The sequence below is a fragment of the Gobio gobio genome (genome assembly GCF_949357685.1).
Source record: "Gobio gobio genome assembly, chromosome: 11".
Classification (NCBI taxonomy): domain Eukaryota; kingdom Metazoa; phylum Chordata; class Actinopteri; order Cypriniformes; family Gobionidae; genus Gobio; species Gobio gobio.
In genome coordinates this window covers 7,884,775-7,907,395 of record NC_137104.1, presented here as the reverse complement: position 1 = coordinate 7,907,395, position 22,621 = coordinate 7,884,775, and the positions used below count along the sequence as shown (strand labels likewise).

The 22,621-nt window shown below is 39.4% G+C and overlaps 2 protein-coding genes across 4 annotated transcripts in view; both read right to left on the bottom strand.

Moving 5' to 3' along the window:
- Nucleotides 1-22,621, bottom strand: part of LOC307133915 (counting factor associated protein D-like) — a 536,798-nt gene that overhangs the window by 61,007 nt on the left and 453,170 nt on the right. The gene's annotated exons all lie outside the window — the stretch shown is intronic.
- The window catches only part of trioa (trio Rho guanine nucleotide exchange factor a), a 194,813-nt gene that overhangs the window by 154,202 nt on the left and 17,990 nt on the right, over nucleotides 1-22,621 (bottom strand). For all 3 annotated transcript variants that reach the window (XM_079829211.1, XM_079829212.1, XM_079829213.1), the window contains exon 2: nucleotides 11,204-11,257. In XM_079829211.1, coding sequence (XP_079685337.1) covers nucleotides 11,204-11,257 — 54 coding nt within the window. The remainder of the gene's footprint in view (nucleotides 1-11,203; nucleotides 11,258-22,621) is intronic.

The following is a 22,621-nucleotide window of genomic DNA, read 5'->3' as shown; positions in this document are numbered from 1 at the left end:
TCACCCAATAATCAAACAGACAGGTGCTCCATCAGCCAATCAGCTGCAAGCACAGCTCAGCAGCAGCCAATCATCAAACACGGAACCATCAGATCGTTCAAAACAAGGGTGTACAGTGTGCAAACAATTAGGTGGTTCTCCATTCCATCACAACAGCTGATATATTTGCCCACAAATCACTTAAACACAATGTATATGTTCAGAATACAAGACTATCATATTACCATCTGTGGCAAGTATCCTGTGTGCCAAGTATGCCAATAAAAGAAACGCCTGATTAGACATTTTTACACTCAATTAAAGTGCAAATTGCAATGTTAATTACACAGACAACGACTGGAAACCACTTCCAGAAAGAAAGTAAGGTCATGTGACAACATTGTAGCATACTGACATATTTGCCATTGCATACTGCTTCACATAGCTTAGTATTCAATTAAAAACATAGCCTAAGGCACAAAGAAGGGTGTTTTTCAGGTGCCATTTGCATGTTCGAGCTGAGAAACTGTACAATTATTATTCCAAAAAAGACCACTTTATTATAAATGCAAAACATATCCGAGTGCTCAGAAATGTCTGCAGGAAATAATGCAACAGATGGTGGGTGAATTATGCATCACTTTCCACTATATAGAGCAAAGCCCCGTTCACATCAAACTCTCAGCTGTGTTGTCACAGTCCTACCAAGAAGACGCCATCTCATCATGAGGTCTAAAAAATGTCCTCTTTTTATGATATCAATCATTCCTTTCTTTTTTGGAAACGGGTTCATTGTATTTTCCTAACATTTTTCATAAATGCTCTTCAAAATAAATGCAACTTTTCCAGTAACAAGACACGTTTTGCAGGCAAATGGTGTTGTAGCGTGGCAAAACCCTACATTGCTGATTTATGTCACATTATATTGTTCACGCAGAGTTAGAGATGAGTGAACTGAGGCAGAAAAGAAACCTGCTCTCCTAAACTGTCCTTTATCTACTTCAACAGTCAATTTCAAAGAACCGGTTCAAACACAATTCACCAATTTATTTGAGCCCTTGTCATAGAAAAATATTTAGTTTGAACAAAAATAGGCGGAGCTTGTGTAATGCCTGCTACAGACCATTACAAATCACACTGGATCTAATAAACTTGGGTACGACATGTATGTAGACTAGACTGTATGATGAATGAAATGAAGTTAGTATAGAATAATAAAACATCTTCAGGATGCACTAGTGGCAAACAAATAGAGCGAGATGAATTGCACTTTGACAAATGTTTTTTGTGCGCGCTGAAAAAAATAGGAGAAAGAGAAAGAGGAGAATATGGACCCGGTCATGGCTAGGGAAAAAGAGGACAACTTGGCATGGCAATTTTTGAAATGGAACTTGAGGCACGTAGTTTAAAGTTTTAGTGCCATGACGTTTTGATTGTCTTCATTGGCTGTTGGCTATTGAATGCTTTTATTGGCTAGTCAGTAGACGTAGGTCGTAGCAGCAAACACACTGTGAGATGACCATGCTAAATTTATGACCGTTATCATCTTTGGACCTCTCTCGCTGTTTGACGTAGGACCACCATATAGGAGGAACGACCACAGAAATCGCCAAGATTGGTCATCTTTCGCCTGGGACAACCCAAAATCGTACAATGCGAACAAGGCATTCGGCTGGGCAAGGCTTAGGCCCAATCCCAATACTATTTTATACCATTTCGCCTTCCCCTACCCCTACGTGTTCCCCTTGCCCCTTGAAACAGAGTGCCAAGGCGTAGGGGTGAAAATATTCCCCTAAGAAATGGGACACCACTACTATACCATTACACGTCATCATACCCCGTTTATTTTATTATTGTCCTGTGACATTTAACCATTATAAACAGCAAAATGAAGTGCGTAGGCTATATCAGGCGCGAGCACGTTTAACAAATTACTCACTCCCAACAGAGTTTTGCGCTGTATTTGGACTTAATAAAACGGCTCTCATTTTCAGTTCAAAAACGTATAAGCCAGAGTTTCCTAAAATGATACAAGCCTAGTGAAGCCGCTTTTCCATCGGGTCAAAGTGTTCTCTTTGTTTATTAACCATTGCATTCCGTGCTGATCCGAGCCGGCCGGTACGGATATGGTTTCGTTATCTACTGTGGTGCTGCGATAATGTTCATACGTTATATGTCAAGTCGGTCGTTGCCTTGGTAATAGGGATGGGTCGCGATTTTCGAATATTCGATTAGTTATTTAATTATAGAATATCGAATAGTATGTGCGATTATCGTCCAAAAAAAATCCCCATGTTGTCGGTGCTGATGTGGTGCTGACGCGTTCATGTAACCAGAGGCGCTGCCAATAACGCACCTAAAGCTGCCAGTCCGCTCTCAGGGTGTTTTATACTGGACACGTTTGCTGCGGTCCGAGTCTGATTCTTCCCTCCGCCTCCGCAGTGTTGGTCTGGTTTCACACTCAACTTGAACCCTGGTGCGTTTGCGTTCATCTTACGTCATCACAAACGTGCACGGGCGTGATAGAAAACAGAACGCGGGTCAATATGGGCTTTTTTCAATTAATTTGGTGCTATTATGTGCAGCTGAGTAAACGACACTTGGGTTTACCGTATGTGTGTCGCTTGAATGCGGCTTTGCTGCTTGCAAACAGACTCTTTTGAGGAGACGGTGAATTGCCATTAATTTGCTGACCTGATTGCACTCTATGCGCGAATACACTGCAGGCTCGCTCTCGCGATCGTATCCAGGGTAAATCATCAACACTATCATCTCTTACGTGTATGTTATTGAACTAATGACATTGTAATCGGCTAAAACGCATGCGCTGGTTACTTTCTTCCAGAACAAGTGCGCACCCGAGTGTTATTTGCACATTCACGTGAATCGTGGCACAGCTCCGAGAGCAACCGAACTCCGGTTGTGTGTTCTCGGGTTCGGTACCTCAGTGCACACCAAGCTCTGTAGGTAAGCTTTCACATTAGCAATTTTTCATGCTAACCGTGCCCCATTCCGAACAAAAATGCCAGAGTTAAAACGCCCTGAGACAACAGAAGAATAACACATCGTCTCACGCGCACGCTGTAGACTTGTGGCATTTATCAGGTAACTTGTGGCGATGTCACATTACAGTCATATGTTTCAGCATGTTACAATAAATATATGGCTTGAGTTGATATAGCCTATTCCCTAATGAATTAAACAGTTTGTTATCCTACAGATTGAGAGCGTGAATGGTCTCTCTCCCTCTCTCTCTCTGTTTATACGCGTGTAGCCTTTACATGCGTGCATGCGGGGGAGGAGTTGCGATTTTCGAATAAAAATCGAATAATTCCCAGCGATCGTCGAATATAATTTTTGCTTGAAATGCCCATCCCTACTTGGTAACGCAAGAGTTTACAGACGATATGTATATCGACTGCGTTATGAAGGATGACCAGATATATATTTTTTAAACTATTTATTAATATGTGTTCAAATCAATCAAATAGTGCGTTTAGCAAGCTACAGAGAAACTGGCAGCCAGGCGACGCGCAAGTGATCGATCCCGAGTGGCAACATACACACATTCTATGCAGCACGGAGTCGGTGGAGGGAAACTCCTCATACCCCTTCGTTTGAAGTGTGGTCCTGAAAAATCTTCGTTTGAAGGGCTATCTGGCCCTTCCCCTTACCCCTACCACTCCAACCAAAAGAGAATCGAGACAAAACGAAGGGGTAGGGGAAAGAAGGGCTAAGGGGTAGAAATGGGATTGGGCCTTAGTCTGGACATGGACTTGAGGCTAGTTTGTAATTTTCTCACTCAAACCACTGACTGCTGCTGCTTCTGATTGCTTTAAGAGGGAAAAGCTGTTCATAACTGCTGGTCTAGGATCAGTTTTGTCTGTAATAATAGCATACTGGCGGAACAAATTTGGTGTTTGCACTCTTGAGAGCATCAAAGGTTTATATTTGCAACGTGTTTTGTAGCGTTTAGCAATGTAGCCAATCACAAACGTATCTGTTGATTTCTTGAACTCAATGGCCAATCAGACGTGTGTACGGGTGTTTTCACACCTATAGATTGTTTGTTCTGTTGCATTTTCTTCTTGGTTTAGTTCGCTTTCACAAGACAACCTTTCAAAGTGTACCAAAATGTATCCACACAAGTCACATGCGAGTACAACTGTCCTCTTATTGGTCAGAGTTTCTAAAGTGCTCACTCACAGAATCTGTCACTACTGCTTTTTATATAGCACATTTCCTGTTGTGAATTATAATACCCTTTGGTCCGTTGGGTCGGATTGCTTTCACACCTCAAGCGAACCACCCCCAAGTTTCTTTGCAACCGGGCCAAGACCACCTCGTTCAGGCAGGATCGGAGCACGATTGCCGTGTTCACATTTGCCTAAACGAACCGAACCAAGGGAGAAAACGCACCATGTTCCGAAACAAATGCTCAGGTGTGAAGACACCCTAAGACCCTGTTTACACCTGGTATTTAGATGCGTTTTGCTCGATCAGATCACAAGTTGTCAAAGGAGACACTCGTTTACACCTGGTGCTTTGATCCGTCTCTTTTGTCCACTTTTGACCACTTCTGTCCTGATTTCTTCGAGGAGATGGTCTATGGGTGGGTAAATGTTTTTTTTCAGATCTTTCAATCTTATGGACAAAATAAACTTAAAGGTCCCATGGCATGGCATTTTTCTATTATTTTATAATGTTTCCTGAGGTGTACTTATATTGTTAGTATGATTTTTACATCATAAAATGTCATAATTTAGAAATAAAAGGCATTTTTTCTATACTGATGTTTGTCCTCTGGCTGAAAGCCCTGCTTCAAGAGGCGTGTCTGCTGTGAGACTTCAGTAAAAACGCCCACTGTTGTGATTGGCTGACATCTTTGCATTTAAATGAGCGGAGGGGGCGAGCAGGCTCACGAGCTGCTGCCAGAGAGACAGATAGACCTGAGTTCACTTCACATCAGTTCTGTCAGTCTCAGTTCAGTGCTGTTGTAGTTACAGCATATACTTCAGGTTATTAGTCTATTTCTAGTCGGAGGGACTGTCACTCATGTCAGAAAGTTAGTAACTTTAGTAAATGATCAGCGCTGACTGGAGACGCGAACCGTTTAGAACGATTCAGTCCGATTTGGTGAACTGATTCGGTTCACCAAAAAGAACCGGTTCAAAAGAATGATTCGTTCGCGAACCGGACATCACGGAGACGGAGCGATTGCTAACAAAGTTATTTATAGTAACTACTGAGTTATGAGAGCGCTGTCAGTCAGCGCGAGTTTATTGTGTTTGTATCTGAGAGTTCTGAATAAACACGAGTTCCAGTCACACCGAGTCCGTCTTCATCATTATTACCAACTTTGTAACACATGCAAAGTATCATTACAGCTGTCGAGACGAACGAGTTACGAGTAAGTGTTGATAATAGCATTATTCTTAGACATGTTCCTATCATATGAAAAGCCTCAGTGACGCGCATTGAGTACACAGCGCAAACAAAGACACAACAGCAGTAATCGAATGTAATCCAGTTTATTGTGGGGATAGCTGGCTAGCCTAGCCGGATACCCTCACGCTTACCCCCCCGTCTGCTTTATCTCGCGCCGCGTAAGGCGCCTCCGCTGTGGGCCAGATGCAGTACTGGGGGTCGGGGATGTTGGAGGCCGACCGGTCAGCCCGAGCTTCGGTGTGTGTGAGGTTTATCTCTAAAGCTGTGGCTCTCTATGTTGAGCAGAAACGACTGTATGCACATTTTAGAACAGATAGACGCGACTAGGACGTACAAAAACACTGACTCACAAGATCGAAAACACCGTTCTGTCCAGAGAGAGAAGCCGCATTGTGTGCACGAATAATAAATAATCAGCTACACATAAGAAATCAATGATCACAGATCAGAAGGAACTGAAAAAAGACTTCTGTTTTCATTTGTACATCCAAACACTGAGAAACTGCCAGCATTCACTCGTTCACAAGTAATGATCTCTCTCGAGCGTTTGCATGGGCGTGCCAGATTCTCTGGGCGGGGGAAAGGGCGGTAACCGTTCCTGCTTGGACGTCAAAACAGGAGACGTCAGGATTGGCTAGTCTGGCCTGTCATTTTCTCAAAGGCAGAGAAAGACAGCCAGAACTCGGCTTTACACCGATCAACATTTCTATCCACTTGGGGACAATATTCAGGCTAGGGGAACTCATATTAATGTTGAAAAACCTCATAAAATGAAAATTTCATGCCATGGGACCTTTAAGCTATTTACATATGAATGCGCTCAGAGAGGAGAGGGAGACAGCCGCAAGACCAGCCGAACGCTGTGAGTATGCATTATGTAGCATTCACACCGGATGCGAATGACGCAAATAATTTGCGCTTTTCGCGCGAAGTTGGACACATGAACATTATGAGTTTACTCGCTTCATTCACGCGTGAAATTCGCTTCACAACAGACACGAATTCGCGTCATGGGAGGGGCTTCTGCCAGCCGGCTTGTATCATTGAGAATACACGTCTTTTTTGTTAAAATCTACTGTTAATGTGTGACAAAACGTCGTTTTAAGACTTTTTCAGGCGATTATGTAGTTGTTTAAAGCTCAAATCTGAGGATTATTTATAAAAAGAGTGCCTATTTGAACATTTTATCTGGTGTATTCGGATTGTAGATTGTACAGTTGTGAGCTCCAGTGGATCAGCAGCGCTCCGTGCTCGTTAACCCCGGCGAGAGCAGCCTTTCCTCGGCTAGTCCTTCTGATGTCTGCCGCTGGCTCGATGTCTCTGTGGTGTGTCTCGAACTAGAATTCGTCTGGTAACGGGATATCTTTGGTCTCATGGATCTATAATTTGTTCCCTGGCAAATTGTTTAGGCTGAGGGCAAAGGGTTCAAAGGGTTTTATTTTTAGGCTATTTAACTTTACGTTAGAGTTGTAGCCTACTAGCGCTGACTTTGAATGTTTGACTGAATTGTTTGCTTTATTTCATTTTTAGCTTCTTTACATATACTTTTGTATTAATGATCATACATAAACTTGCATTTAACAAAAAGAGACTGGGTTGTTTTTCATGTCATTTAATGTTATCAAAGTGATAATCATATTGTCTGAACCAGATATTAATACACAGATTTTCTCCTCATTGTTGTCACTACTAGAGCAAGCTCCTGATTGGTTATTCGCGCGAATCACGCATCAAACGCTCAATTCGCACCGCCTCATTCGTGCGAATCGCACCGCAGCATGTCTATTCACGTCTTTGCATTGACTTAACATGTAAATCACTAGCGCAAATCGCGTCATTCACGTCCGGTGAGAATGCACCATTAGAAATCAGGAATGGTGAGAGAACATTGTGCTTGGTATGTTTTTCATCTTCAAACTAGGGATGTACCGAATGTTCGGCAACCGAAAAGTCCCCGAATAAAATTATTCGGCCGAATAAGTGAAAAGTCCAAATAAATTTAACCGAACAATTACGTTTTTTGATGACGCATTTTTTTTGGAGGCGCCTACGCTTATAAATGCAGCAAACATGTTGGAAGTGTGGAAGCATTAAAGTGTCTGAGATAGATGCAAAAATGGCCGTTTGCAGACACTGTTCTGATGAATTCTCTAAGCACCCTCATTTGAAAGCAAGAGCACCCTCAGTTGATACTGTAATAATATATTGGCAAATGCTCCAGTGCATATTTGTGTCTGTAGAACGTCAAATGTATCCATTTACAGCGCGTTTCTGCAGCGGTGACAGGCTCGCAAAACCTCTCATGAACAAACAAACAAAGTGTAGACACGAATCGACACAAGGTAAGATATTTATTGTACATTGTTAGCAGCTTCATTAAACTTTGTACTTTGTGAGACTGCGATGAACTGACAGAGACAGCGTTTAGTAGGGGTGAGACGAGACACTTATCTCACAAGACGAGACGAGATTGGGTTCACGAGAACGAGACGAGATGAGAGTTTTACATAGAATTTTTAAGAAATCCTCAATGATGAAATGTATGACTAGAAAAATTGTTTGTAGGTGCATTTAAAATGTTTTAACTCATCATCTTGTAATGAATGTCATTTCAGTTCTAATTTCTGAGTATGAATTATCATATGCAGTAAAAGTCAACTAGCACTGTAAAGGTTTAGCCAAAAACTCAACTGACTGGCTTCTTTCCTGTATGATTGTCTCTTCTAACCTTAGAACTGCACAAGCTTCTTTTGACCTCCTAACTGAACTCCTTCCCACAAAATGATCATAGATATTAAGTGCAAAACAATAACCATAATACCATAATCAAAGTACTCAATATTCAAAGTGCAAATAGAGACCACATTTTTCTTCAAGCATGATGATCGCTTTTATATTGGGAGATATTTCCCTGCCTCAGGGAGTCGCTTTGAAACAGCGGTAACATATTGAAATCGCGTTTACTTTCACTTTGAATTTGGCGATTGTGCGTACTCTGGGAATAGTACTGGTGGTGCTGAACGCGCATTTTCAAATACAAGTCTGACGCTTCTGCTGCCCAACGCTCCTCCGCCATGGAGTCCCCGAACATGCAACACACTCGTAACACACGCTCAATGTGAGCGCTTCACTAACACGTAACACACTCAATGTCTTCTCGTCACGTGATCAGTGCTGTGCACTATATACGACTCGAACTGCTCGTGTTGAATGAGCAGATGGAATTGAAGTGACTTCTCCACCGGAATTAAATTGTTTTTATTTCTATAAAAAGCCAAACTAGAGTGGAGGCGTAATGTAAATGTAGTGTTGGCATATTCTTTCCTAACTTCCCCCTCACACTAGGGCTGCAACAAATCTACAATTAATCTAACGATTATTAGAACGATTAATCGACTAATCGTCGATTATTGTCATTGCCATCGACAACTAATCGGTAAATTTTGAACGATTATTCAGCTTTCTCGTGGCACGAGATCTCGTCACACCCCTAGCGTTTAGTGATCGTAAATGGAGCGGTCTTGGCTCGCTTTCGAGTCTACTACCTATTTAATCCATTATATAAAACTATTGTTTTTCATGTTGCAAAAAGGATTAATGGCCAATTGCACGCTGCAAAGTTTCGGAAGTGACATAGTGAAATAGTAAAGCATTAAAGTTATATTGTGCTTTGTTTGTATGTCTGTCTTGTCATGTTTGTATGTCATGACGAGTATTCATGTAAACACAGTCGGTTATGCTTTAAGTGAAAGATATCAATCAGTTGGGGAAAGATTTTTTTTTATTTTACTCACTTAAAGCAATATTGTATCGCATATCGAATATCGCATTATTTAACAAGGATATCGCATATCGCAGTTTTCTTCAATATCGCACAGCCCTACTATTTAATGTACGCAATGGTGAAAAAATTGGCAGAATAAATGGGAAAAAAATGGACTGCGTTCGGTATTCTGTCAAGAATTTTCATTTCGGTGCATTCCTACTTTAAACCAAACTTGTCTTCAGCCGACAAAGTTTAAATCCCGTCTGGCTAGCGCGTGTCCCATAATGTTTACCTGTTAGGTCAGTAGGCGGAGAGGAGGACGTCTATTGTGGAACACATTCGACCACATGAGCGTTTACACTACAAAAGCAATCCGGTCGAATGAGTTTTCAACTACCTCTGGAAGTGGTCGAAAGTGGACAAGCTCAAAACGTTACACCTGTCTTTAGAGTCGTACAATTGTGATTTGATCAACCAAACGCATTAATACCAGGTGTAAACCACTCAAAACGCTGGCGATAGTGACCAATGCAGAGTTAACCTTATGGTATAATATAGGCTAAAGAGATTCAATGTGCAGTCAGTTTCATTGATCATAGCGAAACTTTTTGAGATTGCAATGAACTGAGATGAGTGACAGCTTTTTAGTGATTATAAAGGGAGCGCTCTTTGTGATATATAATACAGTCAGAATTTTAATAAAACGTTTGTTTTGCTGCATTAGGTAAGGCAATGGCTAGTCATTATTCGAATTGGCTGCCATGATAAATCACAGTATGCTTGCTTTTCTGAACAAATGATAGTGGTTTGAGAACATAGCTGCTTTAATAACAAATCCTTTATAGGGAGCCTTTATGCTGGGATGTGTAGGTTGTTGCTAGGCAACATGTAATGATTTCATGACATTCTATTTAAATGTTTTTGTTTTTTAAGGAGGAAGCGCATCTTGCCTTACCCTGGAGTTGGTTCACCCTCCGCCTATGACGTTTCTGGTGTTATTAGTTGAATTGAGTGTAAAATAACATTTTAAAAGATTCAAGTTACTAAGATGAATCATTGTTTATGGTAATTATACTGCTCTGCTTGTAATAATACATTATTTCATCTGATAGTCACGTATTTAAAAAGATAAATAACATTCTATACGCCACTTACTAAAATCAACCGACTACTTTATCAAGAGTAACTTGACCAGCAGAGCTACTTCAAATTACGAGTAGCTTGGCAAGCTACAGTTTCACTTCCCCAACGCTGGATACTATTACTTTTATAGTAGTATGGACTGGCTATTTGGAGAAGCATAGTTTAGGGTAGTAAAACCTTCCTAACGGCAAGCACAGGCCATAAAAGTGTTCATGACAGAACTGCTGGATGTCTCGCTCTGCAAACACTGGCAGATTCCTCCCTATTGCGCACATGTGGTTCATTTTAACCCCGCAAGTGTGAACTGTCAACATTTCTGTGGCTCTGGGAGCAGAGATTTCCTGACTCTAAGACACGTCAGAGATGTAAGGAATGTGTATCATACACAACACATGCTCCCGATCATGGCCGGAGAGACGACGTTCTCACTGCACTGCATTACGGACAAGGACAAAAGTTTACCCTAACGGACAAAATGCTGATCAGAGTCAGGGTTCAAATCGAGGATACAACAACTGTTCTCCATCCTCACATCGTTCCACTCATCGGTAGTCTGTGTATACACAACGTCACACATTCTGTCTCTGTTTGATGTTTATCCAGCAGATGTGATGTTTGCAGAGCTTCCTTTGCCGAAAGAGACGTCCAGTCAAAACATCAAACAGAGACAAGAAACCTCAAAACATGTCTTTCCTTTCATGACAATGCACAGACAAAAAATAAGCCAAAATGGATTGAGCAGAAAAACTAAAGAAACAGTAAATAGCACATTGGGATGTTTCTTTAGGTTGTGATGAAACTGAAGGCCAATCAGATGCAAGAAAATACCATGTACATAAACTTTCAAACACTTTTGAAGTTATGTACCTGTTTTCTGATTGGAGACGTCGCCTTTGGGCTCACATTTTGAAAGCACACAATCTATGGAGGAAAAACAAAACAAAAAAGAGATGCGTTAGAACAATTAAACGATTGTCTGTAAAATAAGCAGCTTCACAGATCTCATAATAGTAGTTTTAATCATAGTTATGATTTATTATGTGTATCATAGTAATTAAAAATATAACAAACACTATTTTTATGCATAAAATATAAAAAAATATCTAATAAAATATGAAAATAAAATACAGAAAAGATTAAAAAAAATAATGCTGAATTTAAGCTACGATATTTTAGTCAAATTCTAAGGCAGGATCATATGTAACATTTTGTAGAGAAGGCAATCCCAGAATGCATTTTGAAGTGAGAGAAACTTTATAAACGTATAGCGATTATAAACTTATTTCATTCATAGCTGAAAAATACAAATAAAACATTAATTTGAGCAATTCAAAAAGGGTCCTCGCACCGTCAGTGCTCTTGCCCTAATGAAATATAATTATAAAATTATTATTTTACCCAATATTTGAGAGTGCTTTGCATTTTTATGCTCATCATGTGATCGTTAGCTTAGCTACATACTAACAGCAAACAGGTTCCATGATAGTTAAAGGTGCAGTGTGTACATTTTTGCGGCAAATAGCGGTGAGGTTGCGAAATTGCAACCGCCCAACGTTCACCCTACGGTGGCCGACACAGGACAAAGATGTCGTCTGAGAGAGCCAAGTAGCTAGCGCTCTGTAGAGCAGTTTGTCCGTTTAAGGCTTCTGTAGAAACATGACGGCGCAAAATGGCGGCTTCACTGTAAGGGGACCCGGTGGTGTGTGTAGATAGAAATGGCTCAATCTAAGGTAATAAAAACATAACAGTTCATTATGTAAGGTCTTTATAAACCACTGAAAACATAGTTGTGTATATTATATTGCGTTTCTGTCAATATTACACACTGCACCTTTAAATTATGCCTTAGAAGTAAATGACAGCTTATTTTTACTTTGTTTCAAATGAAATACAATGTCTATGCTTCAGAACTTGTTGTGAGGGAATTAAAGAACATCCCCAGCCCTCACAGCCAGACACCAGATAAGAATATTTGACTAACTTCACTTCTCCTTCCATTGAAGATTTAATGCCGATTAAAAGCACACTCAAGCTCTAGAAACATGAAAACTCTTTTAGCGTCCCGCTGACCTGCTCTAGTGACCCTAAAACGTGCTGACGTTGACATGGAGGTTAAGCTTTGAGTCTGGGCAGCAGAGCTACTGACCTCTATATCACGCATAAACCGCCCGACAGAGAGAAATCACGGGATATTCGGTTTTATAAGGATGCAAAAAGCTGCACATATTGCATGTAGTCACATGTTTACGGGCCAAATATGGAGCATGTGAGGGCAGGACGAAAGAGGAGCGTGTGCAGAAAGTCTTGAGAGCGAAGTGTGTACTTTCCTTCATGCCAGGCTTGGTTTTCATAGCAGGACCAGCCGTTTACTGCTGCCTACATCACTGCTCGAAAGTGACGTCATTCAGCGTGCGATCTGAAATGTTCTGCTGGTGTTTTGTTTTTTTAATGTTGTGATGTAACAAGTAGCGACAGATCATTTCTTCCCTCTTGTGACGTACATCCAAGTGAAACGGATTATTGGAGGGGGGGGCAATATGGTGGGGACTCGGTTCTATCCATCGATCGTAGGCAGATCTGAGCTTGAAGTCAAATTTAAAGTCACCATGACCAATTCTTGTTTTTTAATGGAATTTTGCAGCATTTATTACAAATTATTTATCTGTGCACAGTAGGGCTGTAACGATTTGACCAAAAATAAAAACCTCGATTAATTGAACATTTTACCTCGATTACGATTAATGAACGATTATTTTTCTTTCTTTTTTTTGCTTTCCATTTTTTGCCCTCATAAGGTTTTTGAGTAAGTTCCTGATAAGGTTTTTACTGTAAATATTTTCTACTATTAAAGGTGGAATTTTTTTTCTAAAGAAAAAGTGCATTTCTTTGTGATTTCCAATCCAAAAAACTGCCATACTGGTGAGCTGACTTGTTTTCCGGTTTTATTAACAATTTCCTCGCTCGCTGCGGCACTCATTTTCCACTTATCACTCCACGCCGGTTCTGTTTACTGAAAAATGAATCCAACGCGAGACAACGATATGGCACAACCAAACATGATACTGTTACATGATTGGCTGTTAGCCTGTCACTCCCTGCGTTGCTTGGTTACCAGAGAGTGAGTGACTTTGTTCATGCAACCAAACTTCCTTCGCAACCTCTGGTTTCTTCAGACGAAGAAAAAAAATTATTGACCGTTTTATCGAACGCATTTTTTATTGATATCGATTACGTGTCTATCGCGATACATATCGTTATCGTTTTATCGCCCAGCCCTACTTATAAAGCACATATTAATGTCTTATTCTGCATGATCGTATTCTACATCCCTTAATCCTACCCAATACATAAACTTAACAACCTTACTAACTATTAATAAGCAGTGATTAGGACTTTATTGATGCAAAAGTCATAGTTAATAGTGAAAATTGGACCCTAATCTAAAGTGTGACCAAAAACTGAAACATGAAGCAATAAGATCATTAAAACGCATTTAGAAAACAGATTGAATCTCGATTTCATTCCAATTTTAATGTGAAATATTAAAATTAAAGATTTGTAGTGGTGGTGTCTTGCAAGATCTCGGACCCCAAAGGATCCTGATTCTATTGACTAAAAGAACTTTAATGGGTCAGTGCAAAAACCCTTTTAAAAGCATACATTTCAACAAAATTTTATAATTGGGTATTTTAAATCATAAGCCGCATTTCATATTCTATAAACAGAAGCTATAACTGGTCCAATTAAATTATTTTTTTAGTTAGTTCATAAGCTAACCGGTTACTCGAATGGCTTTGCATACCTCAAGCTGATTTGCCTGTTGGCTTAACTACCACTACTACAAAATGATAATGCTATTTTGATTATCTAGAAGACGATATCATAATCACGTGATGCGTTTTGGGACAGTCGTAAGAAATGGCTGCCTGACAAGTGGCTGCTTTTAAATGGTCACATTTATCATGTAATTAATTCATGAAAATGGGTGAGTTATAAAAAATAGGATGTGCCAAACACTATATTTTACTATTATTAATATGATATAATAGTAATATTTTGAATGAGCTTTTATTATACATGTTCGGTTTTCATTTTAAAATGTCATTTTGTTATGCACTTTTGTTTTTTGCTTTGTTTTTAATATTTCTATACAGCTTTAATACATTTTAGTTACCAATAACAACAATGGTGTCACTCTCAAAGCATCGGTTTGTGCATAACACCTTTTAAATGACACATTGATGTTTGATACTGCCATAGATACCTGAAAAATGCATTTCCTCTGTGGTTTAAACTTCAACGCCGCACTCAAAGAGAGTGTCACGTGACAAGAACAACGTACCATAAAATAACACTGGCTGCAATTACATGCAACGTTAGACAGAGGACACATGACTTTCCCAGTACATTGCTCAACAGGTATTTTAACAAAGCTCCTCCTGGAAGAGTGTGTGTTTGTGTGTAGGTCTTTGGTGGTGGTGTAGGTGTGGTGGGCCGGCAGGTGGGGGAGGGAATCAGGAGACTTGCTGACAGAAAATGGGTCTCTCTAATCACACACAGGATCTGAGGCGCAAAACGCCTCCTCTCTCTTCCTCTCAGATCCTCTTCCTACATCAGACACACTTCTCCAACACACACTGCCACAACATCTCATCTGCATCTCTCGGCGGCGCTGCATGACAATGAGGTGAACTGGACATAAATGTGATAGACTTACGTCCTTTGATACCAATCTTTCATCTGAAAGCCAGTTTTCTAGCATCTGTAAAACTGCATTCTTCCATCTTAAAAATATATCTAAACTACGACATATGCTTTCAATGCAAAATGCTGTTAGTTTATGCGTTCATGACCTCAAGGCTAGATTATTGTAATGCTCTACTAGGTGGTTGCCCTGCTAGCTTAATAAACAAACTCCAGCTGGTCCAAAACGCAGCAGATCGAGTTCTTACTAGAAAGTATGACCATATTAGCCCGGTTCTGTCAACACTGCACTGGCTCCCTATTAAACATCGTACACATTTTAAAATCTTGCTGATTACTTTCAAAGCACTAAATGGTTTAGCTCCCCAGTACTTGAGCAAGCTCTTAACGCATTATAGTCCTTCACGTCTATTGTGATCTCAAAATTCTGGCCGGTCGATCCTTTTCATCCAGTGGCACTGATCCTCAACAAACCCGGTCCTCTAATATGACTTCTGACTTGTAATGTTGCCTGAATCAATATACTTTCAATAAACGGGAAACAAATTATATTCAGTTATTAAGTGTTTTCTGTGTGTTGACATCTTTTGCGATGTTCTAACAGACGGGATTCGCACACAACGCATCTATAATGTCCGATTCGCGACCTATATGACTCCTTTGAACCAAATCATTTTAACGACTGGTTAGAACAACTGATCTGTCCCACACTGAACTAGCGAATCAGATTATTAATTTACTCAGAACACATCTGAAATGAGAACGCAAGTGTGCTTACCCAATTTAGCAAGAGTGGAGAGTAAGAATTATTTTTAATTATCAATAGTATTTCAGCTTATTTCTGTTGACAATGTGTAGTAAAATAAATAGGCCTAGCCTACAATCATTTAGACTGGAGTGAGGTGAAACCAGAACAAAGTTGTTGTTAGCTAGCTGATAATTTTTATTAAATTGCATATGGCAGAAAATTAGGCTATTTGTTAATTTTTAATGCTACTTTTTAATATTGATATGATTATATACCAAAACAATTATCTGTAAATAGTGTAAAAAAATGAAGAACAAAAGACACATTGATGTAACTAAGAGATCATACATAATATGAGATATCAAAATAAGATGATCAAAATTACAAGCATTTTTTACATGTATTGCCAGTATTGTGCTCGCAGATCACGTGGGTAGGGTGTGTGTGTGTGTGTGTGTGTGTGTGTGTGTCAACCACCACGAATACCATTTTTGACCCAGGAAAAACCCTGAAATAGTATATTGTTACTAGACTTAAATAAAGTTTAAGATACTTCAGAAATCATTCTAATAAGCTGATTTGGCACTCAACAAATATTTATTAATATTATTATTAGGGCTGTCAAAAGATTAATCACGATTAATCGCATCCAAAATAAAAGTTTGTGTTTACATAATATGTGCGTGTGTACTCTGTTAATTATTATTTATATATAAATACACACACATTCATGTATATATTTAAGAAATATTTGCATGTATATACTGTATATACTCGATAATATATTTAAATATAAATGTTTTATATATACAAATAATATTTTTTTCTTAAATATATAAATGCTTGTGTGTGTGTTTATATATAAATAATAATTAACAGAGTACACACACATATATTATGTAAACACAAACTTTTATTTTGGATGCGATTAATCGCGATTAATCTTTTGACAGCATATTTATTATCCATGTTGAAAATTACATTTATTTTAAATAAAAATATTTGGTAACATTTTAAATGTCTTTACTGTCACTTTTGATCAATTTAATGCATCCATGCAGAATAAAATTATTAATATTTTCACACACGCACAAAAATAAAAAATAAAACCAACCACATTATCAACAAACTTCTGAATGGTAGTGTAGGTGGCGGTGCAAAAACAGACTTCAACTGAGCTACTTTCTGGTACTTTTGTTAGCAAAGGATGGTAGAATTCATAACATTTCCAACAAATTCCATCTGCTACATTTTCCTTCTGTAGGGTGGAACATCAAAGTGATGTTGAATAGAGACCGGAGTCCAAATATAAACACACGGGACATAGTTGCAATGCCAAGCGCATGCCTGACACGGTTACTCACAACTGCAACACTTAATGTGTAGTGCGCTAACACGAGTACTCAGACCACACAACAGCCTTCAGTAAATCAGAAACGCTCCTCAGCGTCTGTTTGCGCACAAGACGTTAAACGCAAAGCGGACTAGCTGAATGGGTGATTTATCATGAGGAGGCAAAGATGAATCGTCAGTTTCATTAATTCACTCGAAACTTGCCAAAAATCACACAAACATGCACAGCCCTGCACTCAAAACTAAACCGGTGAAGGCAACCGATTACAAGATCAAGTGTACTATTCCAGTCCAAATAAGGAAACATAAGCTAAGCGGACAGTGGAAAAGGCCTGGTTCAAATCCACTCCCGGGGAGAAACATCATTTTCACGCTTTTATTACAAATCCCCAGCAAAGAACGGTTTACTCGCAGGAAGCGACCACAAACTTTTCAGTAGCTCACAGAAGACAAAGAGTCTCCCTGAGAGTGATTCTTTCACGACCGCAAAACATACGCCAGCAACAAAACAATACACACACAACAGGGTTGTTGTGAGGTCACTTCTTTCCTTTTGGTGTGACCAGGCAGGAAATGAGCTAGTGACGTAAAGAGACTCACACAATGCAAACACAAACACACACACACCAGGTCAGATGTGTGTTTCTGAGCATGTCTACTACTTTAGTCAGACCCAAAAGCCCCCGGACTCACAGCCAAACAAGAACAAAAGCAGCGGGCTGCTGTGATTCAAGCCCACGTGCCACTTTACCACACAAGCCCACTCATTGTGATCGGACCCTCCTTTCGCAGAGCAGCCGGTGGATAGTCATCGATCAGACTCATACGTGAATCATGTGCTTGAGGAAAAGGGGCCTCTCATCGCCGCATGCTTGCTATCTGCCTCATCCAGGCCTAATCTGGTCCCTGCGACGAACAAATAACAAAGCTGCGGTAGAAGTCGTAAGCATGGCTCCGTTTCAGAGCTTTAACTACCCTGAGCTGTCCGGGAAGCGGTTCAGAGCCAATGCCAACACAAGAGAGAGCGTTCTGATCCCTATCACACACCAAAAGACGGATTTCCCCATGGTGCAATTAGATTAAGCTCAACCGCCAAATCTGAGGCGCTTTCATGTGTTGATGTCTGATATTTTGAAGGTTAGGCTGCTCGGCCTGAGCCTGCCACAACTCTTTGTTGGTCTTTCGGTCGTAGCTTTATTCACGTTATTGTTACATTGGCTGACCAGTTTGCTCGCTAAAACGTGTTACTTTAAAAGGGTAATTCACCACTGGCAAAATGGGCTTTCAATAAAACAACAACAGTTAAAATCATAACTTCTACTCGGCAATAATTTACAACAATGGATTCATCATTCAACGAAACAAGTTAATAAGCAAGCAATAAGGAACCTGAACTTTCTCTAGAGTTTAACTCAGAGTTACACAGAGCTGTTTGCTTAAAGCACCTATTGTTTTTTTCGAATATTCCCTTTCATGCAGTGTGTAATATCACTATTTGTGAATGTAAAAGGTCTGCAAAGTTGTAAAGTCGAAAGTGCACTGATAAATAAAATTGACTGTGAACCGCGATAGCGATTTGGCTTATGTGCGATAATGAAAACGTAAAGGCTGCGATTTTAATGAAATAAACATATGCCAGGGTTTTTCCTGCATTTAATATTTTTTGGCGGCCGCCAAAACGAATTTTTGTCCCGCCAAAGCCTAATTTGATGAAACCATGTTGCACGTGGCACATTCAGACAATTTTTTCTCTAGAATTACCGCTGTGTGTGAATTGCACTCAAAAAACGTTGACTCTTCTCTGACCAGCTGACATTAAGCATACTTTCAATAAACGGGAAACAAATTATATTCAGTTATGAAGTGTTTTCTGTGTGTTGACATCTTTCGCGATGTTCTTACAGACGGGATTCGCACACAACACATCTATAATGTCTGATTCGACCTATATGACTCCTTTGAACCAAATCATTTTAACGACTGGTTAGAACAACTGATCTGTCCAACACTGAACTAACGAATCAGATTATTAATTTACTCAGAACACATCTGAAATGAGAACACCCAATTTAGCAAGAGTGGATAGTAAGAATTATTTTTAATTATCAACAGTATTTCAGCTATGTTTCTGTCGACAATGTGTAGTAAAATGAATAGCCTCCAATCATTTAGACGGGAGTGAGGTGAAACCAGAACAAAGTTGTTATTAGCTAGCGGATAATTTTATTAAATTGCATATGGCAGAAAATTAGGCTATTTGTTCATTTTTAATGGTCCTTTTTAGTATTGATATGATTATATACCAAAACAATTATCTGTAAATAGTGTAAAAAATGAGGAACAAAAGAAACAACAAACATCGATGTAAGAGATCATACATAATATGAGATATCAAAATAAGATGATCAAAATTACTAGCATTTTTTAAATGTATTGTCAGTATTGCGCTCGCAGATCACGTGGGTAGGGTGTGTGTGTATGTGTGTGTGTGTTTGTCAATCACCACGAAGACCATTTTTGACCCAGGAAAAACCCTGATATGCCCAGCGTGTCAGTGAAGTGATCAGGAGTAAACGCTGCTCCGTCTGAAAGCACTGAGTTTGAGTCGCTTATTACGTGCGTTCGGAAAAAAACTAAAAAAGACAATGTTTAATAACATGTTTAACTCACTTTATATCGTCAGTCGAGTGTTTGATATTTCCTTTTCGTGAGCTGATGTGGCTTTTTATCACAGAATGAGGCAGACGATTGTGATACAGTGATGAAGTTAGGGTTAGGTAATAATATACTTTATTATTATGAAAATACCCAAGAAGGCTTGTGGAACTCAAATACACCATATATTGTCGCAGTCTTGATGTTTAATCAAAGCGGTTTACCTTCTTTTTATTCAGCTAAACAGCGCTAGCTTCGCATTAGGGATTTCCTAAAAACATCATTATATTACTTTTATATCTGAGGCAAATGTGGCGTTTCTGCTCAAGGGCGCCCTCTGGCCTCCAGTATGAATGAAACATGCGTGTGTTTAGTGCCCAACAGTGCTCACTCCATCCTATTTTGGGTACAAAATAGGAAAATGAATACTTCTCTAAATAAATGTATATGATAATCCATGATATGTTTTTCTCCAGTGTGGAAAGGCTAATAAGAGGCTCATATTTAAGATTTTGCATACCTCCTGACAAAAATTAAGCAATTGATATAACAGTTTTTTATGATAATAATAATATATTTTATAACAAATCATTGACATTTCTAGACATTTCCATTTTTAGTCATCATAGTCTGCCTGCATGTTAACAGGTGTAGGTGCAGTTTTTTGTAAAATTATCAAATTTTAAAAATCACAAATCGCAATTTTAACCAGAATAATTGCAATTCGATATTTTCCACAAATTGTGCAGCTCAAGAACCGCCTATACGAGTTGTTTGTAGGGGTGTGACGAGGCTAAACTGTGATGAGATTTCTCGTCGAGGTGAAAAGCTGTCTCATGTCATATTGTAATGACGAGTGTGAGGGTGAAGTTAGGATAGAATATGCAAACACTACGTTTACATTACGCCTCCACTCTAGTTTGGCTTTTTATAGAAATAAAAACAATTTAATTCAGGTGGATAACAGTCACCTCAATTCCATCAGCTCATCCAGCGGTTCGTACATAGTGCACAGCAGTGATCACGTGTCGAGAAGACGAGTGCTCACATTGAGTGTGTGTTACGAGTGTGTGTTACATGTTCCTGGACTCCATGGCGGAGGATTCGTTGCGTAGCAGAAGCGTCAGACTTATATTTGAAAATGCGCGTTCAGCACCACCAGTACTATTACTCCATATGATAATTCATACTCAGAAATTAGAACTGAAATAACATTCATTACAAGATCATGAGTTAAAACATTTCAAATGCACCTGCAAACTATTTTTCTAGTCATGCATTTCATCATTGAGGATTTCTTAAAAATACTATGTAAAAATCTCATCTCATCTCGTTCTCGTGAACCCAATCTCGTCTCACTCCTAGTTATTTGTATTTCGAATCTCACTGCGTGTCAGTTCTACGCCACTAGAAATGATATTTGCATAATTCCCGTCTATGTCGTACGTTGTCTGTCTGCGAACAAGTTGTCCCGCCCTCAAACTTCATTTTACTGACGACTGCTTCTCAAATCTCATTCAACGTGTTTCGCAAAACGCTTGCTCTTGAAAAATGGGTCAGTACCAGTTTATTTGGACCAACATGCACCTCAGAATCACAACCTTGTAACCATGAATAATTATTAGGGGTGTGACCGCGAGATTCGAGTCACATCATTCGCATAGTGTCATGACGGAGTGTGAGGGTGAGGTTAGGATAGAATAGGATAGCTCATAAATCATGTGCAGTTCTAAGGTCTGAAGAGACAATCATACAGGAGAGACGCCAGTCAGTTGAGTTTGTGGCAAAACCTGTTACAGTGCTTGAGTATTGTTGCCTTTTACTGCATATGATAATTCATATTCAGAAAGTATAACTGAAAAGACATTCATTACAAAATGATGAGTTAAAACATTTCAAAATACACGTGTCTCATCTCGCCTCGTGAGCGAAGTGTCTTGTCACACCCCTAATAATTATAGATGTATACATTTTCTACCGGGTGTTCAAAATACGTCGTTTTGAGTTTTATACTAGGGATGGGCATTTTTGTCAATTTCTCATTTCGATCATCGATAGGTCTCAAAAATGAGTACTCGAGTAATTGGGGGCGGGGCATGTGCAGGGGGCGGGGCATGTCCGTCATTGAGATAATGAAAATACTGTTATGAAAATGGTTGTTGACAAATACAAACGTGACATGAAAACGGGTATATGAAAACATGAACATATAAAACAAAAAATAACTGCTAGATTATGATGCATAAATGTCTTTGAAAAAGAAACATCTTTATAAAATGACCGTCTCAAATAACCAAGTCAGTAATATCGAGCATTGCCTTTGAGCTGAAACTGTGAAATAACACCACCTTGCAGAGCTTGCTAGCTGGTTAAACTCAACCAAACGCACCATATATCAATATTAATATGAAGATTATTATGAACCTATTACGACATAAATCAACACAAAAGGACGTGAATGCGCACGTGAACTTCAGCGTGCTAGATTTGACAGGCGAAGGGTTTGAAACGGAACATTTTGAATGCGCTCTTCCCTTAACAATACTGATACACGGACAACGAAAGCACACAGAAACAACATTTTATTAAAATCCTGTTCTCATTATAATGCTTTGACAGATTGACTCTGCACATCATGCACTTAATTTTATTATTCATGATCGTAGCGTTTACAGACATCACTGCGCGTTTTCGAACTCATAGCGAAAACTCAACTTTAAATAAACTAGGTCTACTGTTAAAAAATACGAGGACAGTATAGCCAGTCCCTCCAGAAAAACGCGATTATGCGATCGCGTGATTTAATGCATAATCAGCCAAAGTCC